Genomic DNA, 23,853 nt, shown 5'->3' on the forward strand with positions numbered 1-23,853 from the left:
TAAAGATAAAGGTAAGGACTGCAAGCACCAGTCATTTCCAACTCTGGGGTGATTTTGCACCACGATGTTTTCACAACAGACTTTTAATGGGGTGCTTTGCCATTGCCTTCCCCTGTCATCTACACTTTACCCCCAGCAAGCTGGGTACTCATTTTACTGAGCTCAGAAGGATGGAAGGCTGAGTCAACCTGGAGCTGGCTACCTGAACCCAGCTTCTACTGGGACCGAACTCAGGTCATGAGCAGAGCTTGGACTGCACTACTACAGCTTAGCACTTTGTGCCACGGGGCTCTTTTAGAACCAAATATGGCTCTTTAAAAAGATCTTTAAAGTAAGATATATTGGAGGGGTAGATGGGATGTTCAAATAACCAGTATGTGAAGGGAATGGCAAGCAATACTTTTTATGAGACAGAAGGGCTTCATAGAGATGCTTTACAGAAAGGGAAAGCCAATTATGGCTGCCAACCTCCAGGTAGGGGGTAGAGAATTCCCAGAATTACAACTAATCTCCAGACTACATAAATTGCTTATTTATTCATTATTTAAATTATTAATTTCTCTTCTAAAGAAAATGGCTGCTTTGGAAGGTGGACTGTGTGGAATTATACCCTACTGAGATTCCCTTCCTTAACCCCGCTCTCTCAGGTTCCACTCTAAAATGCGCCCCAGAGATCACTGTGTTCCGCTTCACAGCATCTCCTGACTGTTCCTGGCCCAAAGGATGTTCGTCTTGCCTCAACCAGGGCCAGGACCTTTTCAGCCTTGGCCTTGGCCTGGTGGAATCAGCTTCCTGTGGAGATCCGGGCCCTACCTGAATTAATGCCATTTCATAGGGCCTTCAAGATGAAGGGCCTTCAGTTGAGGCAGCGGATGTCCTTATTTCCATCTGCTTACCTGTCATGATGCTATCTTATTTTAATCTTATCTTAATCTCTGAGCCTACTGTTGTATTGATATATATATGTGCCCAATAGGAAACCACCACCTGTGACATATATGTTGTTTGTTTTATTGTAATCTATGGTTTAAGCTTGTAGTTTTTAATTGTTTTAACTTTTGTTGTTTTCTGCCCTGAGCCCACTGGTGGAAAAGGGTGGAATACGAATTAACAAAAATAAATAAATAAATAAATCTCCAAGTATTTCCAAACCCAGGGTCAGCAACCCTACCAGCAATCTAAAAGTCAACTATGCGCAGATGTATGCCGGTTCACTAAAACAATTGTGTGTGATGCTCCAGTTTTATGAATTACTTACTGTGGAATCTTGTGTGCATGTGATTTCCTAATAAAGGACTTGTAACAAATTTAGGCTGCAAAATCTTGATGGATTATTAATCAACAAGTCAGTTATTGATTAGGTTCAGATGCCCACTTTATGTTCAGTTAGGCAAATACGTTTTCTTTGTGAATCTCTTGCTCCAAATTTCAATGTTGCTTGGCTCTTTAATTATAAAAGGTTGCTGACCCCGATGTTAAGCCCACTAGGATCAAACACAACTTTACATGCACATGTGTCAAAAAATCTGCTTCTTCATAGGCAAGATGACAAAGAGGCATAGAGAAGAGGCAGAAGAAAGAATTATTAACTCTTTTCTTTACCTGACTTTTCACCCTGCAGATTATCCTCTCAGGGAACTCCTGTTTCAAGATTCCAAATGTGGGTTTGCCCTAGCCAATGCTCTGTTTGGCAAGGGTGGGGGGGGGGGGGCAAACTATTTATTTATTTATTTATAATTTATACCCCGCCCTTCCCACAAGTGGCTCAGGGCAGCTTCCAACAACTAGTCAAACATAAAAATTAAACAATATTTAAGTATATAAACAGTTAAACATTTAAAACAGTTAAAACCTTAAAAACCAGTAAACATTCTAAATATATATAAAAACAGGAGTCTGGCAAGCTACATTGAGTTCTCAATGGGGATGGGGGGGCTGACAAAAGGATGGAGCACACCCATTTCTCCCCTGCCACATCTCCTTCTTAAGAAGCAGCCACTGGGCTCTGACACACACATAAGAACATAAGAGAAGCCATGTTGGATCAAGCCAATGGCCCATCCATTGGGCCAATGGTCCAACACTCTGTGTCACACAGTGGCCAAAAAACACAAGTGCCATCAAGATGTCCACCAGTGGGGCTAGAAGCCCTCCCACTGTGCCCCCCCCAAGCACCAAGAATACAGAGCATCACTGCCTCAGAGAGTTCCAACAATACACTGTGGCTAATAGCCATTGATGGACCTCTGTTCTATATGCTTATCCATTCCCCTATTGAAGCTGTCTATGCTTGTAGCTGCCACCACCTCCTGTGGCAGTGAACTCCACATGTTAATCACCCTTTGGATGAAGAAGTACTTCCTTTTATCCTTTCTAACCTGACTGCTCAGCAATTTCATTGAATGCCCACGAGTTCTTGTATTGTGAGAAATGGAGAAAAGTACTTCTTTCTCTACTTTCTCTATCTCATGCATAACCTTGCAAACCTCTATCATGTCACCCCATAGTCGATGTTTCTCCAAGCTAAAGCACCCCAAGCGTTTTAACCTTTCTTCATAGTGAAAGTGTTCCACACGGCTTTGTAGGGGGTGGTTTAGCTCCCCACAACATTGCTTGGGTGAACCCCAAAGATCGGTCTTTCCCACTGAGTGGCAGATACACTCACACAAAGCAACCTCCCTGGGATTTTGTTGGCTCAGAAGTCCACGCCCACCTCCAAAGGCACTGCACTCTCTGTTGCCTAACCCGCATCCTGCATCAGAGGACCCAAAAACTCATCAGGGGAAAAAAAAAGTTCCCTTGTCACTCTATACTTGGGGAAGGCCACCTGCAGGCTGGTCTCTACTTGGACTGCCCGCCCAGAGATGAGACAGGTTTATATCGAAGAGCTCCAACCAAGGCGAAACTAGCTAGCAAGTTAGGCAACTCCTGGCATCTAAGGGCATTTTCCTATCACAAATGCTGCCAATGCCCTTTCCATCTAGAACGACTCGCTAAGGTTGTTATCAAGAGGGCCAGAAGGAAAGTCGTGCAGGGATGTGGGTTCCAGCAGCTGATGCTCAAACTGCCGGGGGGGGGGGGTGCGGACACAAAAGCTTTAAAGTGTCACTTGTGAACACAGCAAGGGACTCACGCACACCCAGACCACACTCCCCCTCTAGCCCCTGTTCATTAATCACCGTCTCTACTGACAAAACACCAAACGTTGGTGGGGATCTCCCCTTCATCTATTAAACATTCCTTGACGGGAGCAAAGGGGGGGGGGGGTTCTCCTTTATTGCACAACCCTTCTCTTTGAGTCAATGAGATTTATCCTTAAGGATATTTACGTGGTTAGACGTTGGGCTATCAGCCACCGTTCCACCCACCCCAGCACTCTCTTCTGTCCTCAGGCTGATGATGCCTGGAGTAGCGCCCAACACGAACCCTTCCTGCCCACCCCACACCCCCAGTGTTGCAATGCCCTATCCGGGCTCTCCAGCCCATCTCTACTGCTCGTCCTTCAAAGATCTGGGCAGGAGGGAGAATCCCTCTCCCATCTTCGTTTACCCAGTCCCGGGTACTTAACCCGCCAACCCAATTCCCTTCCTCGCCTCCCCCCTTCCGCAGGGCTCACCATGGCGCGGGCAGACGGGACGGGCTCGCAGGGTCTCCGGCTGCCGCTTCTGTTGCTGCAGCCTCCAGACTCCGCGCTGCTTCCTCACCGCCCCCACCCCTCGCCTTGGCCGGCTAGCCCAGCCTGGAGCCACCCCCTGGCAAAAGTCCCGGCCCCCGAAGCCGCGGCTGCTTGCAGCTGCAGTCCCCGCCGGAGCCCGGCCAAGGGCACGTGGAGACGCGACTGCGGCAGCAGCAGTGGCAGCGCCGAGCCAGCGGAGGGGAGGGGAGGGGGAGGAAGGGAGGGACGAAGGGGAAATCGGCCGCCGTGGCTGTGCCGCTCTCCGCCTACTGGTGCCCTTGAGAGCCCAGCCACGAGTCCCTCGTGCTGGCGACTCGAGGCCCACTTGCAAGGCTCCGTTCGCGCAGCAGTGGGACGAGAAGGGTGCCTCTGAGTTGGTGCAGAGCGCGTTTCCCCTGGGCGACGAGCCATTCGTCTATCACGAGGAGGTGAGGATGGGTGGTCTAAATGAGCCGCCCCGGTCCTGGTTGCTTTCCCCTGAGAAGTAGGACGCTGAAAATAACCCATCTCCCTGGGTTTAATTTAAACCCCATCCAGGCCCTCGAATATTTTTAAAATGTCAGAGTGTCCACTTTGGAATCATTGCAGGATGTCATAGAAACGGACCTCCGACAGGGGTGCCCACACTGAGGCCCACAGCTGAACAACTGCAACCAGACTGAGATGGGGGGCTGATTTTCAGGCAGAACTGTTCTGAGAAATGAAATGAAATTCTCAAGCTCCAATAAAATAGAATACTTCTGGCTCCTTCCACGTGGAAGTTTTGGTCCATTTGGGATCCTAAACTGGAGCAAGCTCTTTTCACCTCCCAGAATACCTGCAAGACATCCTTGTGCCATTATCCCCTGATTCCTTCCCAGGTTTCCCCCTGCTTTGCAGCAATCTTTCTGGAAAGATCATTACTCCTGTTTGCATGTTACACACTGAACACACATACACTCTGACTGTATGAGAGCACATCAGTGTTTATGAAAGAGCCAACAGGAATTGACTTTGCAAGTAAAACCAGGGACTAGTTGCTGGATAAATGGGGACTTTGTATCACATGTTCATGCATTGAATGTATCATAACAATTACTAAAAACACTTTTAAAAAATCAAATATGCACTGTACATGGATGGTGCATGCATTCAATGTAGCTTGTGAAAGCTATAGTCAAACTGGTTTTTAAAATACCTGTAGCTGCTGGGTTATAGTGTCATAACAATATAAATATATAACTATTGGCACTGGGGAGGGAGTACAAAGGGATACCAACAAAAACAGGATACCCCCTTGTGGATGACTCCATTGTTGTCCTCAAGGCTTTTTTGTAGAAAAAGCCCAGCAGGAACTCATTTCCATATTAGGCCATACCCCCTGACACTACCATTATTTCATATAGGGCTTTTAAAAAAGAAAAGGCCCAGCAGGAACTCATTGCATATTAAAACACACCCCCTGATGCCAAGCCAGCTGGAACTGCGTTCTTCTGCACTCCTGCTAAAAAAAAGCTCTGGTGATAGAAATTCTGGTCTGCTCTGCCGGACTGTTGAGAATGTTACATGATAATGTATATGAAGCAACTGAAAACTCTATATAAATGCTAAATATTATCGTTATAAGCCATTTCAATCTACATTGTCCAGTTTGGATCTTACCACTACTCAACTAAGTGTGGGAAGCCTTCCATCATGCAAGGAGGATCTTCCTCTGGAAGGTCTTGTTCTCTGGTAGAGTGCCTCTAAAATGGAAGCTCTAGCTATTACGGCCTAAGCTAATTATTCCTAATGTAAATAGAACTCTGATAAGGTGAGTAAATTAATCTGTAAGAATGTTTTCAGACAGTAAGAAAAAAGGAGGGAGAACAAGAATTTTGTGAAGATCATCATTGTTTTAATTCTAGCATATATTTTCTTGGCGTAGATGCTGCTTCAATAATAGTAAAAATAATTATTATCCTATGGTGTTGTTGTCAGCAAAGAGGTCATTGAAGTTTCAAAATGACCAGACTTGTCTTTGTTCAAAACTAAGCTTCATTTATTGATTACAACAATGCTACTCTCTACACAGGTTCTTTGAAACTGATAACGAATACAGAAAGGTATTGGCATTTATGGAAATACATCAAAGCGTTGGGGTTTTAAATCACTTCTCATAATAAAGTTGCAGACTGTCTCTTGGAAGTACCCAGTTCACACGCCCCTTATCTCCCACACATGTAAACTGTATCTTCCTCCCGGTGGTGTCCTTGCTCGGCTCCAGCAGGCGCCTGAGAAGCGGCCGAGCATTTTTGCACTTCAAAGACCTCTCTGGCCTTTGGCACCTCAATCACCTCTTCCTTCCCCCCTTTCACATTCTACAATGGCACTAGTGTTAGTAGGCAAAGATTCACAGGGTTAGTTAGCAGTAAATAAACATTTCAAACAGCAGAGTTAGCTTCAATGGAACACGAGCTGACAGTTGTGTGTGGTATAGCCAGGAAATCCTAAGATTGTCTGGCAGCCTGAAGTACTAGCTCTTTTTAGCATTCTGCACCACTAGATGGCTAGCTACTTATTTTGGGGGCTGAGAGAACTGTGACTGACCCAAAGTCACCCAGTTGGCTTCATGGGGAGCCATGCAAAATTGAACCTGGTTCTCCAGGTTAGAGTCTGCTGCTCTTAACCACTATATCACCCTGGCTCCACGATCCTGCTTCATATGCCATGAATGGATCCTCACTGTGTATATAAAGTGTGACCAAGTTGATTTATGTAGACCCCCTGCAAGGGGCTTTCAGGGAGAGTGAAAAGCTGAGGTGTTTTGCCATTGCCTTCCTCTGCAGAGTCTTCCTTGGTGGTTTCCCTCACATCCAGGCACCAACCCTGCTTGGCTGAGATCTGATGCAACGAGGCTATACCCTACCACAGGGGTCCCCAAACCCTGGGCCACGTACTGGTATCGGTATATGACCTGTTAGCAGCCGGGCTGTGGATTGAGGCAGAGTCCCTTGCCTATTCCTCATTTAAAGACCCCCATGGGGGGCAGGGACGGGGTGTGGTTGTGGGGGCAGCCTGGGGTAGCAAAAACCCCAGTACCCCACCCGCACTGGTCCGTGGAAAAATCTGTCCCTGGTGCTAAAAAGGTTGGGGGCCACTGCCCTACCACCTTCCCTCCAGGATCCTCATGGAGGTGGAAATAAACTACATAAAAGACCTGCCTAAGTAAGGATCCACTCGTAGCATCTGAAGCAGTAGTCACCAGTTGCTCAAAGCATATGCTGGAACAAATATTTGGTTTGGATTTTGCTGCTGCAGACATGGAAAGCAAGCAGATCTTCTCAGATTTCTCCTCAGGTCTGTTCTTTCTCCCAAGAATTTTGGATTGCCTTGGAACACAGCTAACCTTCAGGAACAATCTTCAAACAGTGGAAATTATTCTATTTCACAAGTCTTTAACTGCCCTGATCATGATCAGGACATACCTTTGCTTCATTACTATGTAATCCATCTGGGATGTATGCAAACAGGTCAAGGGTGTGATTTACAGGTGAGCCAGCACCTTTTGCCATAGTAATCAAAAGCTGGGCCACACACAGACACATCCATACAGACCAGCATTGTGTCAGCCTCAGTCTATATGCCAAGTACTGGAGGAGCCGCGTTCTTCAAGGTTGCAGTCATGGTTTGTATTCCAGGAAAATCTTTATTTAAAAAAAACATTTTCCAACCAAGTTAAGCCTGAAAGGAAAGGAGGGCAGGCAAGATGCAGATTTTTCTACCACAAAAGCTGTCAGGTGGGTTAAAGTCAACTGTTGCCACTTGATCAGGTTCCAGATATTCAGTCCGAAGTACAAGTAAAATCAGTCTTTCCCCCAAAAAACAACCCTTGCAGGTGGGAAATCCAGCTAGTTAGCTCAGGTGAAAACATGAAAATTAGCTTCCTTCCACCCATTTGTTCCTCTGGCCCACCCTCCTCTGCTAATAGCACTACAGTCCCCCTCACTCTGTCATGTTCCTCAGCACTGTGTCACAATCCGGTAGCAGATCAAGTTCTTTCCCCACAGTTTCCTATCACTGCTCATCCTTCCTTCAAGGCTCCCTTGCTCATCCACTTTGGCAATAGCACACAGCCTCCCCTCCCTCTTCCCTGCCCCCATTTCTAGGCTTTGTGTGACTTTTTCCTCTTTCACCACTCCCAACATTCCTCTCCTTTCTTCTTTACCAATCCCATCTCTCAAATGCCCTTTAGAAGGTATGAAAGGCTTTCCCCCTTAAAATACCATTCTCATACCAATCAAGTATGCTGGCTTCACTCCCATCTATGCGCTGTGGCAAATGTGCACAGGTGGGGGTGGGGCCAGAGCTCTTGATGCTGCCCCTGCTCCTCATATATGGGTGTTATCCTGTCACATGCACAAAGCTAATGTCAACCCTCAAGCAGGATATGTGGGCCAACTGTCAGAAAAACAGTGTTCCAATCATGTTTAAGGTCTTCCCCCCTTGTTGTTTTTATCCCTCTGAGAGGATTCATTTATTACATTTTTGTCATTGTGTTGTGCTCATCTTTTCACATGCCGTTCACTCCATGCCTTGATATTTTAAAAATAAAAGAACTTGCCTTATTCAAAAATCTTGACTCATGTGTGGTAACATCAAGGGAGACTACCTCTGAGCATTTACAGAGAACTTTCCCCTATTCTTTGAGTGACTACAATAAGCCCCTACAGATTTAGGATTCTGGGGAAAGACATAACATCAAGCCAGGCTTGAGCCCCAGAACAGAAGTTAAGAGAGCTTCATCAGTCAAGTTTGTTTCTATGGAAAGATTCCTTTCAGTCCCTGCATCTTCTCCTGGTAAACTCTGTCAAAGTACTCAGACTGTGCCACAGTGAAGTGATTCTTCCAATCCCCACAGATGCCTAGAAAATGAGGAAGAAGCAGAAATTCAGCAGAAATTTGGCTTTCCAAACCTAGAGAGATCTAGGGCCTCAGAATCTCTTTGGGGCCTCCAAGTGGGTTCTGCGCATGTTAGATTCCCCCACCTCACTCCTTTTTTTGTTAGCTCCTCAAGAGCAGAACTCTGCAAGTCGGCTTGTTAAAGAAAATGAGCTCTTCAAAAACCTGAGCTCCCAGAACTGAGTATCATGCTCCAAAGCAGAAGGAAAGGATACTGAGCGTACGTCTGAACTCAAAACAGGAGAGCTGGAAGCTCAGAACACATCCTTCACATTTTGCCAAGGCAGACAGGTTCATCTGAATTACTACATTGTGTTGTTTCTGTTTCATTATGTTCAGCCATATGTATTTGGGACCAATATTGTATTGCCCTTTCCCTTCCTTGTGACACTCCCCCCCGCACCAGTTACACTAATGAAATTGCACCAATGCCAGTTGACCAGCATGCAATCCTTTGATAGGTAGAGCTGCCTAAGAGTAAGTCAGATCATTGCTGCTTCAAAGTTAAACAGGTTTCTTACCTATAACTGATGATCTTCGAGTGGTCATCTGTGCAGTCGCACACATGAATTTTCCCGTGAGGACAAACCTGACCTCGGAGATTTCAAAAGCTAGCCTAGTCTTAATTTTTGGAGTGCGTTCCCTCCCACTCTGGGGAGCAGGCATTCACTGCGCATGCCTGGAGCGAGGGGAAGGCACTCCACCCACCCAGTTTCTTTCCCGCTGCTGTCCGGAGGTAGACGAGGTATAATTTAAGTTAGATGGCCAGCAGCAGGGATGGCTGGGCGGGCGTGTGTGACTGCACAGATGACCACTCGAAGATCATCAGTTACAGGTAAGAAACCTGTTTATCTTCTTCATGGTCTCTGTGCAGTCCCACACATGGGTCACTGATAAGCTGAACTGCACGGAGGTGGGTGCTGGTCCTAAAAAGGAACTTCATAGGTTAATGCATATCAGTCAGGATGACAGTTAGATAATACGGTAAGGTGGCACTTACCGATAGTGAGGCTGTAAGTTTCAATAGAAGATGGAGCAAAGTACAGCCTGGCCAAAGGATGAGTCTCGCCGTGCACGGACGTCGATTGCGTAGTGCGTGGCGAATGTTGATGTGGAGGACCAAGCTGCGGCAGCACAGACGTCTTCCATGGGTATGCCTCTGGAAAAGGCTGAGGACGTAGATAAAGCTCTCGTAGAGTGAGCTCGTAAATGCTCTGGGACAGGTTGCTTTGCAAGTTCATAACACAACGCAATGGTAGCAACCAGCCACTTTGAGAGTCTTTGAGTGGATATTCTTTGTCCTCTTTTATGCGAGCCATATGCAACAAAGAGTCTCAAGTCCTTGCGGAACACACTGGTTCTGTCTATGTAGTATGCAAGGGCTCTGCGTACGTCCAGATTATGGAGGGCTTTTTGGCCTCTATCTGTAGGATTCTGAAAGAAAGAAGGTAATGTGGTTGTTCTTTGTAGATGGAATGGTGACATCACCTTTGGCAGAAAGGTGGGGTCTGGTCGAAGGATTACTCTGTCATGGTGGAAGACGGTATAAGGAGCACCCGCTTGGAATGCGCATATGTCGCTGGCTCTCTTCCCAGATGTGAGTGCCACAAGCATTGCTGTCTTCCACGCTAGGAGATGTAATGCTATCGATGCCATGGGCTCGAAAGGAGGCTTCATCAGTTGGCTTAGTACCAAGGACAAGCTCCAGGTGGGGTAGAGCTGTCGGATTGGCGGATGGAGGTGCAGGATGCCCTTTAAGAATGATTTTGCAGCAGGATGGGAGAACACCGTGTGTCCTTCTACATGAGGATGGAAGGCTGAAATGGCTGCTAGGTGCACTTTGAGTGACGAATAGGTAAGCCCATTCTCAGAGAGAGAGAGTGTATAAGACAGGTTCTGTGACATGGAGGAAGATAGAGGGTGAAAATTATGTTTAGTCGCATATGTAGTGAAACTTTTCCACTTTAGGGTGTAGGACTTCCTAGTAGATGGTTTTCTTGCATTCAGCAGGACATGTCTAACTCCCTCTGGAAATTCCGAAAACTGATTATCCAGGCAGTTAGTCGAAGGCAGCCTGTGTCGTGGTGCAGGGCCTTGCCATTCTGCTGGGAAAGGATGTCCCGCATCAGGGGAAACTGATGATATACATTGTTGGAGAGGAAGAGGAGTGTTGTGAACCACGGTTGGCGGGGCCACCGTGGTGTGACCAGGATACAGTTTGTTTTGTCTAATTGGATCTTTTGGAGTGTCCTCGTTATCAACGGAATGGGTGGAAAGAGGAAATGCAGTGGTCCGTTCCATTGTTGGATGAAAGCATCCCCCGCAGACTGGTTCGAAGGGGGGCCTCTCATATAGAACTGAGCGCATTGGGCATTGTCCGGGGAGGCAAAAACATCGATGAGAGGGGTTCCAAACTTCAGGAAGACTGGTCGGAGGTATAATTTGTGAAGTGACCACTCGTGGTCGCTGACCAAGTGTCTGCTCAGAGTGTCTGCTCGAGTGTTCTGGATTCCTGGTAGGTGCACAGCCGTAAGGTGTATGTGGTGTGCAATACTCCAATACCAGAGGGCTAGGACTCTCTTGCAGAGGCGAGTGGATGTGGTCCCTCCCTGTCTGTTGATGTGGAATACAGTCGCCACATTGTCTGATGTTACCTGGACATGGTGACCGTGAAGCGATGGTAAGAAGGACTTTAGGGCTCTGTGCACTGCTAGGAGTTCTAGGCAGTTGATGTGGAGGGATTTCTCATATACCGTCCACTGTCCTTGCACTGTTAGTGTATCGAGATGGGCTCCCCAACCCCATCTCGAGGCATCTGTAGTGACGATTACTGATGGAGGTTGCCGTAGGAATGGCATTCCTGTGAGTAGATGGTGTTCTACTGTCCACCAATCCAGTGGTGGCAGTATGTGTTGTGGGACCATTAGAAGGGTTCATTGTGAGTGACACTGAGGGTAGAACGTGCGAACGAACCATAGTTGTAGGGGTCTCATGTGAAGTCTTGCGTGAGGTAAAACAGAGGTTGTGGCTGCCATAAGGCCTAGCATGCGCTGAAAGGTGAAGGCTGTTTTTGTTGGCTGAGAGATTATGGTGGTAGCCAAAGATTGGATGCTGGTAATCCTCTCTGTAGGGAGGTAGGCCTTTGGGTCTGTAGGGAGGTAGGCCTTGTGATCTGCCGTGGACAGACGTGCTCCTATGAATTGGATATCTTGGGTAGGAGTAAGGTTGGATTTCTGGCTGTTGACTTGTAGACCTAGCTCTGACAGAAGTTTCAAGGTGGTCGAAATGTCCTGTTCTAATTGTTCCCTTGAAGTGTTTACTATAAGCCAGTCATCTATGTACGGATAGATTGCGATTCTCTGCTGACAAAGAGATGCAGCTACCACTGCCATGCATTTTGTGAAAATCCTGGGTGCCATAGACAGGCCAAATGGAAGTGCTCGGAACTGGTAATGGTCGTTCCCTATAGCAAACCTCAGGAATCTTCTGTGACAGTGATTGATTGTGAGATGGAAATATGCATCTTGAAGGTCGATGAGGGCCATCCATGTGTTCCTGGGGATTAAAGGCAGGATGGATTGCAGAGTAATCATGCAGAATTTTTTGTGTTGAATGAATTTGTTGAGTGTGCGCAGGTCTAGTATCGGGCGCTGACCTCCATCCTTTTTTGGGACCAGGAAGTATCGGGAATAGAACCCTGTGTGGTGGTATTGAGATGGAACTGGTTCTATGGCCGCTTTGGCCAGCAGAGTGGCAATTTCCTCTTGGAGGGGAAGGGACAGGGGCGGGGGGGTAGGTATGAAATGATGTTTCTTGGGGGGGGGGCGAAGTGAACTCTATTAAGTAGCCTCTGTGAATGATATTTAGGACCCAGGAGTCCGTTGTTATTAATTTCCATGCATGGTAGAATGGTAGAAGTCTGGGTGCAGTAGGATGGTAGTACTGTGCTGGTAGGTTGGGGAAGTCAAAGAGACTGTTTAGTAGCCGTTGCGGTCTTTTTGGCTGGTTGGGGTCGTTGACGTTGGTTGAATGGTTGTTTGGTTGGTGGGGCCTTACACTTCCAGTAGTCGGTCTGTCTGGGAGAGCGAGGGCGTTTGTAGGCCAAAGTCTTCCAAGGTCTTGGTCTGTAAGTTTGAGGCTGTTGTTGGTTCACACCAAGCCTCTTAGCTCTTTTACAACTGTCATCTACTGTAGTCAAGATGTCGTCAGTGATAGCATTGAATAAGCCTTGCCCATCAAAGGGAAGGTCTTCAATTTTGAATTTAATGTCTGGCTGTAGCGAGGATGAACGCAGCCAGGCATGTCTACGTAATGCAACAGAAGCAGCCATTGCCTTGGATGAGCATCCGACAGAGTGACTCACTGTATTTATTTGTTGTTTGCTCAGCCTATTAAGTTCTTGTAGCAACTTAGAAGCCTGCTTCTGAGAAGTTTCTGGTAGTGCTGTTATTAGAGAGCTCAGTTGAGAGGAGATGTTGTAAGAGTAGGCAGCGAAGTAGGCAAGATAGTTATTAATCTTGGCTGTTGCTGTTGAAATGGAGTATATCTTCCTGCCTAGTGTGTCCAGTTTTCTTCCTTCCTTTTTTGGGGGAACAGGGTGGCGTGTTTGCTTTGACTTGGAAGATGAATGAACGATCATCGAGTTTGGGGCAGGATGATTGAACAAGAATTTGGATTCTGGTGCATGGATTTTATACAAGGATTCTATCCGTTTAGATGTTGGAGGGGTTGAAGCTGGTTTATCCCAGGCGTCCTTCAAGGCTTCAAGATGGACCGGTAGCATTGGCAAGAAGGAACCAGCAGGCAGATCAGAGTGGACAAGGTCATGGATCACATCCGATATCTTCGGGGCATCAGTTTCAATTTGATGTTAAGAGTGGTGGCCATGTTGGAGATTAAATCCAGGTAAGATTTTGCCCCTTCTGAGGGAGATAAATCCGCTGGTTTTGCGATATCTGATGCAGGTGATGCCGGGGAGGAGATTGAGTGTGATGACTCCGATGTTTCGGCTTCAGAGTCCTCTTCAGGGACATAGTGTGGCAAAACGGGCATCGTAGGAGTCGATTTTGGTTGTGGCTTAGAGGTCGATGTCGGCGGACCCGGTGAGGCAGGCTTCGTAAGCGGCTGCGCTGCCTCCTGGTATGAAGAGGAATCCTCACGGAGTCGAGGTTGTGCCTCGTGGTACCGCTCGGTACGGTACCGAGAATAGTGGTGGCTGGAGTATGGGTGACGATGGTAGTCTACCGATGGGGATCTCGAAGTCGTATAGTAGCGGCCACGTGGTGACCTAGATGGGGATCGGGATCGGCTGTAATAGCGGTAGCGGTCCCTCTCTCAGCTTGGAGATCTTTCACGGTACCGGTGAGTGTAGAGGTATCTTTCCCTCTCCCTGCTAGGGGATCTCTCACAGTACCAATGGGTGTACTGTTCCCGTTGGCGAAGAGCTAAGCGGTGTGGAGGCGAGGAGGTAGTGCTCTTAAGTTTCTTAGGAGCGGATATGTCACGGAAAGAACGTAGATTGATCTGGTGTTCCTGCATTTGGGTTGAGAGTTCTATCGGTTCCTCAGCGAGGAAGTCTTCTGGCATGGTTTCGTGGATGGAAGGCGAGCGGAACTGAATCCGTATAACTTCTTCAATTCTATCTACCGGCAATGATCTCTGTGTGGGAGTTGGAGGCGATCTCGGGGTGGTAGTTGTGGTAGAAGCCCCTGATTCGGGCACCTTCGGGTCCGACGGAGCCGAGTCCGATGTTTTTTTCGGTTCCTTATGGGCGTTGGATGATGACGAGTCCGAGTGCTTTTTCTTGGAGTCATGTGACTTCTTTGTATGTTTGCCGGACTTAGGCTTACTGGGAGCCAAGGCCACTGAAGCTGCCGGTTTCGCTCCGTCCCCTTGAGGAATTAGGGAGGGTGGCGATCTTTGAGGCCCAGCGGAGTGCAACATGGTGGGACGAAGGGCGGATTCTAGGAGGTGACTTTTCAGTCTCGTGGCACGATTTTTTCTCGCCTGTTTCCCGAATTGGGTGCAGTGAGTGCAGACGTCTGTTCTATGGCCTTCCCCCAGACAAAACAGGCAGAGCGAGCGGCCGTCGGATGTGGGGATTTTTGCTCCGCAATACGTGCACTTTTTAAAAGTGATTTTCGCGTCTTTTCCTTCCATACGCCCGGGGGGGGGGGGGTAGGAGAAGGAAGGGAATGGAGTGATAGAAAGCGGGTAAAATTATATATATATATATATATATATAAAATATATAAAATATATAATATTTATACGATACCAGTAAGAAGAACGAAGAGTTGAAGGACGATAGAAGAGTGGAGTTGAAGAATTTAAGGTAAGCAAAGGCTAGTAGACGGAGGAGACGCAGCGAGGTAGGACTATCCCGGGCGGCGGTTAGAAAGAAACTGGGTGGGTGGAGCGCCTTCCCCTTGCTCCAGGCATGCGCAGTGAATGCCTGCTCCCCAGAGCGGGAGGGAACACGCGCCAAAAATAACGCCTAGGCTAGCTTTTGAAATCTCCAAGGTCGGGTTCGTCCTGGCGGGAAAACCCATGTGTGGGACTGCACAGAGACCATGAAGAAGATCAGTTCTGTTTTCTCAGACTGGCAGTGGATCTCCAGTATCTGAAGCAGAGAAAGGTCTTTCTCCAACATCTGCTCCCTAGAAATGCGAAGCACTGAACCTGGGACCTTCTGTAGCTAAAGCAGATGTTCTACCACCAGGCTACAGATGCTCTTTAGCTATTCACATATAGCAGCTTGGGCAACCAGCCTTACCACTCATGTTTTCTGGTAAAACACCTCTGCTTTCCTTGATCTGGAAGCATTTGGCCAGGTTGCCACCCCCCCATCCTATCATATCCCCACCCCTTCTGACTTGTATGAAACCTTCCAGCGTAGCTGCACTGACATATTACAATTCTGCAAACTCCTCCATTTTGCATATTGTGTTGCTTCATCGGTGCCATGATAGCACAGCTCTCGCACCAAACTGGTGCTGCACCTGGATTCTGATCTCATTCCCCATTCTGTAAGTGCTCAGTCTGCCACACTCAGCCACTGTCCTCCAGGTCTTGGCTGCAGAAAACCCACCCAAAGAGAGCCCCAGCACCATTGCCTCTCACCCTTTCTCAGGAAGATCCCTTTCTCTTGGTCCATGAGCTCCTTGGGCAGCATTGTAGAGTTGCACATCTTGTTCTTCTGCATGGCCTCAAAAGAGGCATTCTCCACCACTGAGGTGATGGCTGCATCATCCAGCTGCTTCCCTAGAAAATGGCAGAGGTGTTCCACGCTGACCCGCAGGTTCTGAGGAGACACAAAGCCGGAGGGGACTGCTGTTCAGACTGCAGAATACTGAGATCCCACATGTTTTGCAGTCTATCTTCACAGAACTAAAAAAGTGTATTAAAATGAAATGTGAGTTTCTTGGAATGGTGAATTGTGCATTAGGTACTTAAATTCTGCAAGGTGTGATTGTATGTGGAGTTGCAGAATACCCACAGATGTGTTTCTAATTATTATAGCTGGAGAATCCCTATTCCTAAATTCTTTCTTCTCTTATCTTGCCTTGTATCTTTTTTTAAAAGCAAACCTGATCACCAGGCCAAAACATTCAAAGTCTTGGAAGCTTATGTATCTATCACGTGTAAAAAAAAAATACCAGCTAGAGACACTTTCAGCTCCAGGGCCCCAATACAAGGGAGGTTTTTCTGAGCAAAGCTCCAGGTTGGAAAACTCCTGGAGGTTTGGGGGTGAAGTCTGGGGAGGACAGGGACGTCAGTGGGGCACAATGCTATGAAGTCCACCCCACAACATCTCCATTTTCTCCAAACTGATATCTGTAGTCTGGAGAAAGGGATTGCAGGTTCCACCTGGAGTCTGGCATCCCTAAGTTTCATCGGTGTTTACGTTTTGAATAAAGCTTCATTGGTCTTAAAGGTGCACTTGACTCCTACTTTATTCTAAGTTTACCTTGTTCTTCCAGTGAACAATTCTTGCATTGAAGCCTAGATCTGCATAATGTGTCCAACCCTTTCCTATGGGATGGCTATACCTTTATGCTAGCTGGCAAAAGAGAGGGGAAGGGGGATCTGGCTCTGTAATCACCTGCTTCAGCTCCTCATAGCTGATGAAAAAGATGTTGCATCTGCCTTCCATTTCCATCCAACCTTTGACGTGGTCAAACCAGGATCCATGAGGCACTGCATAATGGAATATATATTAGGTTGTAATTCACCAGTTCACTCTGCCTTAGCGAAAGCAGGTTCTGACCTTGAAAGGGCTGCTTTCAAGGATACAGAATATTTTGCCAGGTTCAACTGTTCTTGTCCTGCAGTGCTGGCATAGGAAAAGCCGTGTCGGGCAAAATTCTCTTTTCTATACAACTCAGAGACAGGCCTCCTTGGGGAGCTTGAACCTGGCAATGCTCTTTGGATCTTATTGGGTGGGGGAACAGTTGGATGAGAAGACAGTTGTCTTGGGTGCTGAACAGCCCGCTGTTGATCACCCACAGTCACTTAGCTGCCTGAAACATCCCTGCTTCAGATGGAGATGTTATACCTCAGCGGGGGGGGGGGGGGGCGGAGGTGTTAACAGGAACTCCTTTGCATATTAGGCCACACACCCCTGATGTAGCCAATCCTCCAAGAGCTTACAGGCTTTTAGTAAAGGGCCTACTATAAGTTCTTGTAGGATTGGCTTACATCAGGGGTGTGTGGCCCAATATGCAAAGGAGTTCCTGCTACAAAAAAGCCCTGTATTTCAGTCTAGCCAGGAGAAATGAAACCTGATATGGGTTGAGGGAAGACACACTATTGTCATTTGAGCTCCTGGTGTATAACAACAACAACAAAACAATAATAATAATTATTCTACCTGTGGCAGGGTGGGTCCAGGTTCTGAATCTGATCACAGCTGTAGGTGGAGGCATTAGCTGTTTCCCCTTACATCATTTCCCCCATCTAAATATACAGAGTAACTAACTAATTGAAGCTGCTACAAACTCTTTGTGAAGAGAGAAGAGTAGGAGCTTTGATGCTGCTGTTTTGCTAGTCAAATTAGGAAGGTCCTGAAGATGCTTTGAAGTGCAAAACAAAGACCATTGCAGGTGGCTAATGACAGATCTCCTGAGTTTGGCTTTCAAATGGTTTTACTATATTGGTCCAAAGGTCCAAGGATGATGCTGTTTTGCTAGTCAAATTAGGAGCATCCTGAAAATGCTTTGAAGTGCAAAACAAAGACCATTGTAGGTGGCTAATGACAGAGCTCCCATGTTTGGCCTTCAAATGGTCTTACTGTATTGGTCCAAAGGTCACTTTAGTCGAGCACTCAGCCTTCAGGGGTTCACAATGACAGATCTCCCAAGACTGGTGAGTGGTTAAGTGTGCGGACTCTTATCTGAGAGAACCAAGTTTGATTCCCCTTGCCCTGCTGGAATGGCTTTGGGTCAGCCATAGCTCTTGTAGGAGTTGTCCTTGAAAGGGCAGCTGCTATAAGAGCTCTCTCACACCCACCTATCTCACAGGGTGTCTGTTGTGGGGGAGGAAGATAAAGGAGATTGTGAGCGCTCTGAGATCCAGAGTATAGGGCGGGATATAAATTCAATATCTTCTACAAGCAGAGCTGGGGGAGATTTATCTCCACTGTTTAGTGCAGGCATCTGATAATCTCAGTGGCACTGAGTACAGAGTTCCATATTTTTGCTTCCATAGATCCCTCCCTCTGAGCATTGGTCTCAGCCACTCAAGGGCAGGAAGACAACATTGATACAAAGAGCTGAAATAATTTTGCTTGGGGGAAAAAAAAAACAGCTATAGAGGGAAACTGAAGCCATTGAGGAAGGTGATAACTTTCCTTCCCCTGCTTCAAGCAATTTCCTTCTTTAGAAATTTCCACATGCCCTTTTCCTTCTTCTGGGAATTTCTTTTTGGGAGAATGATCCAAGGGGAAGAGATAAACTCGCCTTCTCCAACACAGTGGCCCTGTGTTGGAGACCCAGACTGTGTCCCTCAACAGTGTCGTTGATTAACACATCTGGGGTTCCAGTCACAAGCATCAGCTTCATGAGCAAGTTTGGCCCTAGACTAATGGGTCATCATTGAATCTCATAATAAGGAACTGGGTCAATGAACTGGATTTCTGATCAAGACAGAAATTCTCCTCCAACTCACCATCCCCACTCAGGAAACCCTCCAGGAACTGGTTGAAGGAATTGGGATCCTCATAGGTGGTGCACATCTTGGTGAAGTAATAGTAGGAGACCACAATGTCTCGAGGGTCCCGTGAGGTGTATACCACCTGTGGAAAGGACACTAGAGTTCAACTTTCAGGAAATGTTATCAGAGGAGAAACACAGGTTGGATCCAGCCTGCTTCTTTGATCAATTGCTGGGGATCTTGAGACCAACCATGTCGGACATGGGCTGTGTAGGAGAAGAATCAGGAGATACTGAGTGAAAAACCTAGCTTATCCAACCCAGTGAGTTAAAGTTCTGGTGATACTGAGTGAAAAATCTAGCTTATCCAACCCAGCGAGTTAAAGTTCCTTCTCTTTGTGTGTAAGCAGCCACTATTACAAGACATAGACTTCAGACCTCAGCATGACCAGCACCTTCTTCCAATTAGCACCCACCTTGGCCTTGGAGGTGAAGAAAGTTTTGGGGAAGATCTGAATGGGGAGATGGCAAGTCAGCAGGCGCGGAGATAGAGAATTAAGTGCCATCTCCAGGCCTAGCCGTGTACTGAACCAGGGAGCACGGAGAGAGTTGAGAACACTTTGATTCCAGGTTGGGTCTCCTCCACTGAGAATGAGGCTGAGTATCTCCGTCATCCAAACTGTTCCTTAAAGGAAGGAGAGAGGAAATCCTCATGTTTCAGTTATAGAACATTCAAAACCAAACAATGTCTCACATCTAACTTTTTACAAATTTGGAGTATTCCCAAATTCCATTATTGAAATCTGGGGATTTGAGGATACTTCTGTTCCAATCTAGTGATCTGAAAACTTTCAACAGTGTTGAAAGAGGGTGAGGGATTTTCAACAGAGGACCGTTTTTTTGTGTGTGTGTTTGGTTAGATTTTGCCCCATACTGTTTTAGTTTGTCCTCAGATTCCTGCATGCATTTTTGTGCCTTTAGTTTTAACCTGGTGTGTGTGGGAGGGTGGTATTTCCCTTTTTCCCCTGCTTCTTTTGAACCACTTTTACCCCATTTCTCCCCCCTGGAAGCCAGTTTTCAGTTGCCTTTTTCCTCATTTGTAACGCTTCTGGTGGTTTCCTTTGTTCCATCCACTTCCAGCCCCCTTTTCGATGATTGGACTGTCATGGTTAAACTGCACTCTTTCCTTTCCCGCCCCCCTCCTCGAAGATGAGTGGTTTCATTTTCTTTTCTTTCTTTCTTTTTTAACCCCCCCCCACCTAAAATATCAATATATCCCAAAAACTTTGTAACAATAAGTTTCAACAGGTTTTCTGAATTCCCAGCTTTCATTTTTAAAGAAGTTTCTAGCTCTATCCTTCACAGAGATACAAGGAAAATGGCATTTCTCTGTGAGGAGGAACCTAGAAACTGGGGGGGGGGGGGGGGGGGGAAGGTGGGAAATAAAGCTGGGAATTCAGAAAACCTGCTGAACATAATGTTACAACATTCTTGTGATATGTTATTTTAGGGCCACTTCTAAAAAAAGGCATGCTGTGATGCTACTGATGACAGCAGCACCCTCCCATGAAAATTACTGTAACTGAAGGTACATGCAGAAGAAACTAAACAGGTTCCACAACTGTGAAAATGCAGGAGGAGGGTAGACATGTGGCCCAACCATGCTCAAACAGATTCCATTGCCTCTATATCAGTTCCCAAGGGAATAAGGTTGAGTGTGTGGAAGAGCCCAGAACAGTGGAAGAGTTTTACAATAAGTTTGTGCTGTATGCATTTCTATACAACTGCAGAATTCCTGTCATTTTAACGATTTTTCACCCCTCTAAATCATACCAGACTTAGGATAAGTGACGTTAAAAATATCATCGTCCCACACTTCAAAGCTGTTCTCAGCGAAGCAAAGGCTCTGCACAGAGTTATATCCAGGAGGGAACTTTATCCCCTTGTATTGGATGTACTGGACCGTCATCTCCTGTAAAGCAAAACAGGTGCTGAACATGGGGGCAAAGCAACAGTTGAAATTGTTATCACACTTAAAGGCACAGCAATCTTGAACCAGTAGCCTAAGGTAGCCTGCACAAGCTACAGAGCCCACGTATCACCTATGTGGACTGTCAACAGCTGGGTCTAGTAATTTTATACTGGGAACTTAATAATTCCCTGGTACGAGCCAGTTTGGTGTAGTGGTGAAGTGTGCGGACTCTTATCTGGGAGAACTGAGTTTGATTCCCCACTCCTCCACTTGCACCTGCTGAAATGGTCTTGGGTCAGCCATAGTTATCGCTGGAGTTGTCCTTGAAAGGGCAGCTGCTGTTAGAGCCCTCTCAGCCCCACCCACCTCACAGGGTGTCTGTTGTGGAGGGGAGAAAATATAGGAGATTGTTTGCCACTCTGAGTCTGATTCAGAGAGAAGGGTGCGGTATAAATCTTCAGTCTTCTTCTTCTTCTATGAGCAGACCCAGTTCAGATCAGGATTGTGGTATGTGTGTGTGGAGGGGAAATTAAACCTCCCTCTAAGCTGATTCCTAAAGTGAAATACCCCAGGGAGCTGCTATTTGCACTGGGCTTTTTCCAGTCTACTGTTGCCAACCTCCAGGTGAGGTCTGGAAATCTCCTGCTTTCATAACTTATCTGGACAACAGAGATTAATTCTCCTGGAGAAAATGACTGTTTTGGTGGATAGACTGTATCACACTGTACCATGTCGAGGTCCCTCCCTTCCCAACCACACTGTCTCCATGCTTCACCCCCCAAAATCTCCAGGTATTTCTCAGGCCAGAGCTGGCGACTCTATTTCAATCAAGGAAATGGCATGGGTAAGAGAGTCTGAAGTGTCCTCTCTCCACCCCCGCCCCCTCTCCTCAGGTTCCACTCCTAAAACCTCTAGGTATTCCCCTAACAAGATCTGGCAACCCTAGGGAATGCCTGATAGGTTGTGGGAAGCATGTACTGGGGCCTACCTGATTCCAACAAGTGTCCTGCCAGATGGGTCTAGTGGAAGCCATGATACTAGCCAAGTCCAATTCAAGAAATATCTGGGGACTTTGGGAGAGGATCCAGGAGACTTTGGGGGTGGAGCCAGGAGACATTAGGGGTGGAGCCAAGATCAAGGCTGTGACAAGCATAATTGAACTCCAAAGGGAGTTCTGGCCATCACATTTAAAGGGGCAGCACACCTTTTCAATTCCTTCCTTCCATAGGAAATAATGAAGGATAGGGGCACCTTCTTTTTGGGGCTCATAGAATTGGACCCCCTGGTCCAATCGTTTTGAAACTTGGGGGGTATTTTGGGGAGATGCACTAGATGCTATACTGAAAATTTGGTGCCTCTATCCCAAAAAACAGCCCCCCCCAGAGCCCCAGATACCCGTGGATCAATTCTCCATGATTTTCTATGGGAATAAATCTCCATAGGGAATATTAGAGTTCCCAGCAGACATTTCCCTTCCCTCCCCTCCCCCCGCTTTCTGACAACCCTGAAGCAGGGGGAGGGTCTCCAAACTGGGGGACCCCCTGCCCCCACCTGGGGATTGGCAGCCCTACATGATACACACTGCTTTTATGCACTGTGGGGCAGAATGGATGAGCTTCAGAATTCTGCTTGGTGGCTCTGTGTGTAAACAAAATGGCAGAACAATGGGTGAACAAGCCCCAATGCTCACGATATGATGGGAGACCACAGTGGCCCTCATGGAAAAGAGAAGCCTGACATAGGGTTGCAAGATCTGTATTAGAAAATATCTGGAACTTTGGGGATGGATCCAGGAGAGGGCAGGATTTGGGGAGGGGAGGAGCCTCAGCAGGGTACAATACCATACAGCCCACCCTTCAAAGCAGTCATTTTCTCCAAGGAAGCTGATCTCTGCCAGCTGGAGATCAGTTGTAAAAGCGGGAGATCTCCAGGCCCCATTTGGAGGCTGGCAACCCTAGGGCATCAAATATACACACATTCCAAAACTGTGCACTCACCTGTGCAAAAAATGCCTCTTTTGGGGATACCCAGAGAGCAGCAGAGGTTAGAGGAGGTAGCAGTAGGTTCACAGGGTGGGGAGATGTGCTCGTGTGCACAAGGAGAGGAGACCTGAGGCCTCCGTCCCACTCACTAGTCTCACGCGCAGTATTCCCTTTGCCTCTCCTGAAGACCTCAAACAGGGTCTCTCCATCTTCACAAGAGCTGTACCAAGAACAGGACCCTGAAAGCAAATCATTAACAGAAGGCCCAATACAAAGTCCATTGAGCCTCTGAGCTTGGCTCAAAAAAAAAAAAAAAAAGCATGTGTGGGTGGAAATAATGAGAATCAGATGTTATGACTCTCATTTAAGGACAAGGTTTGTGGTGAGTGTGTGTTGTTTTGCCTTTTCCTCTATGGCTAAAGCCTGTGTTTTTGTTCCCGCCACCCACTTACCCCCTGCCTGTGATGTAAAAATGTACAAACCACCCCCGCCACATAGCTTTCCTTCACCAAAGCTCCTGGTTTCTGGGGTTTTACATGGTTTTTAAAAATACTTCCTTGCTTTTACTGTGCATAGGCCTGCTGCTATGGGCTGCACTCACAATGTGGGCTATACCCCACCCTTCAACTTAGCTGCAAACAACTACTCGAGTATTTAATTCCCAAACTGTTTAATGACTGTTATTACGCAAGACACATTCTTAAGAATAAGTTCTCCTCCTACGGACCAGTATGCGTTTTAAGAAGATGGATATTTCAGCTTGGGCTGTGAAATTCTTCATGGCTTGCCATAAGGAGACTAACAAAGGTTGTTACACCTTACAAAAGTATCCCCCCCACACACACAGTGAACTCTTAAAGGGCCATATTGAGGAAACAGAAGCTTTTCCATCTATACAGGAGGATTGCCATGAGGAAAATCTGGTTTGCAGGTCAATACTTGTCGTATTTATAGATTTGCCATCTTCCAGGTTGGACCTGGGGATCCCTTGGAATTACAGCTCATTTCCAGACTACAGTAATCAGATTCCCCAGAGAAAATGGCAGCTTTGGAAGGTGGACTCTATAAGACTGAGGTCCTAGTGCTTGAAAGGTTCTACCTCTAAATTTCCAAGAAGAAGAAGAAGATATTGGATTTATATCCCGCCCTCCA

The 23,853-nt window shown here is 46.9% G+C and overlaps 2 protein-coding genes across 3 annotated transcripts in view; both read right to left on the reverse strand.

Moving 5' to 3' along the window:
* ARHGEF40 (Rho guanine nucleotide exchange factor 40) overlaps positions 1-3,628 on the reverse strand; it is a 41,357-nt gene extending 37,729 nt beyond the window's left edge. For both annotated transcript variants that reach the window (XR_009556211.1, XM_060254551.1), the window contains exon 1: positions 3,617-3,628. Coding sequence is in view for 1 of the 2 variants with exons in the window: in XM_060254551.1 (XP_060110534.1) it covers positions 3,617-3,619 (3 nt within the window). In the remaining variant the exon portion in view is untranslated. The remainder of the gene's footprint in view (positions 1-3,616) is intronic.
* A 2,046-nt stretch (positions 3,629-5,674) lies between these two features.
* On the reverse strand, positions 5,675-22,963 carry SULT2A1 (sulfotransferase family 2A member 1). Its single transcript, XM_060256277.1, has 7 exons — positions 22,717-22,963; positions 20,581-20,719; positions 19,224-19,432; positions 18,764-18,890; positions 16,701-16,795; positions 15,719-15,899; positions 5,675-8,559 (listed from the first exon to the last, which is right to left on the reverse strand). The coding sequence occupies exons 2-7, from the start codon at positions 20,714-20,716 to the stop codon at positions 8,456-8,458; spliced, it is 852 nt and encodes a 283-aa protein (XP_060112260.1). The 5' UTR covers positions 20,717-20,719; positions 22,717-22,963; the 3' UTR covers positions 5,675-8,455.
* Between the last annotated feature and the right edge of the window lie 890 nt (positions 22,964-23,853).

Source organism: Heteronotia binoei, chromosome 15, assembly GCF_032191835.1.
Source record: "Heteronotia binoei isolate CCM8104 ecotype False Entrance Well chromosome 15, APGP_CSIRO_Hbin_v1, whole genome shotgun sequence".
In the NCBI taxonomy this organism is placed as follows: Eukaryota; Metazoa; Chordata; class Lepidosauria; order Squamata; family Gekkonidae; genus Heteronotia; species Heteronotia binoei.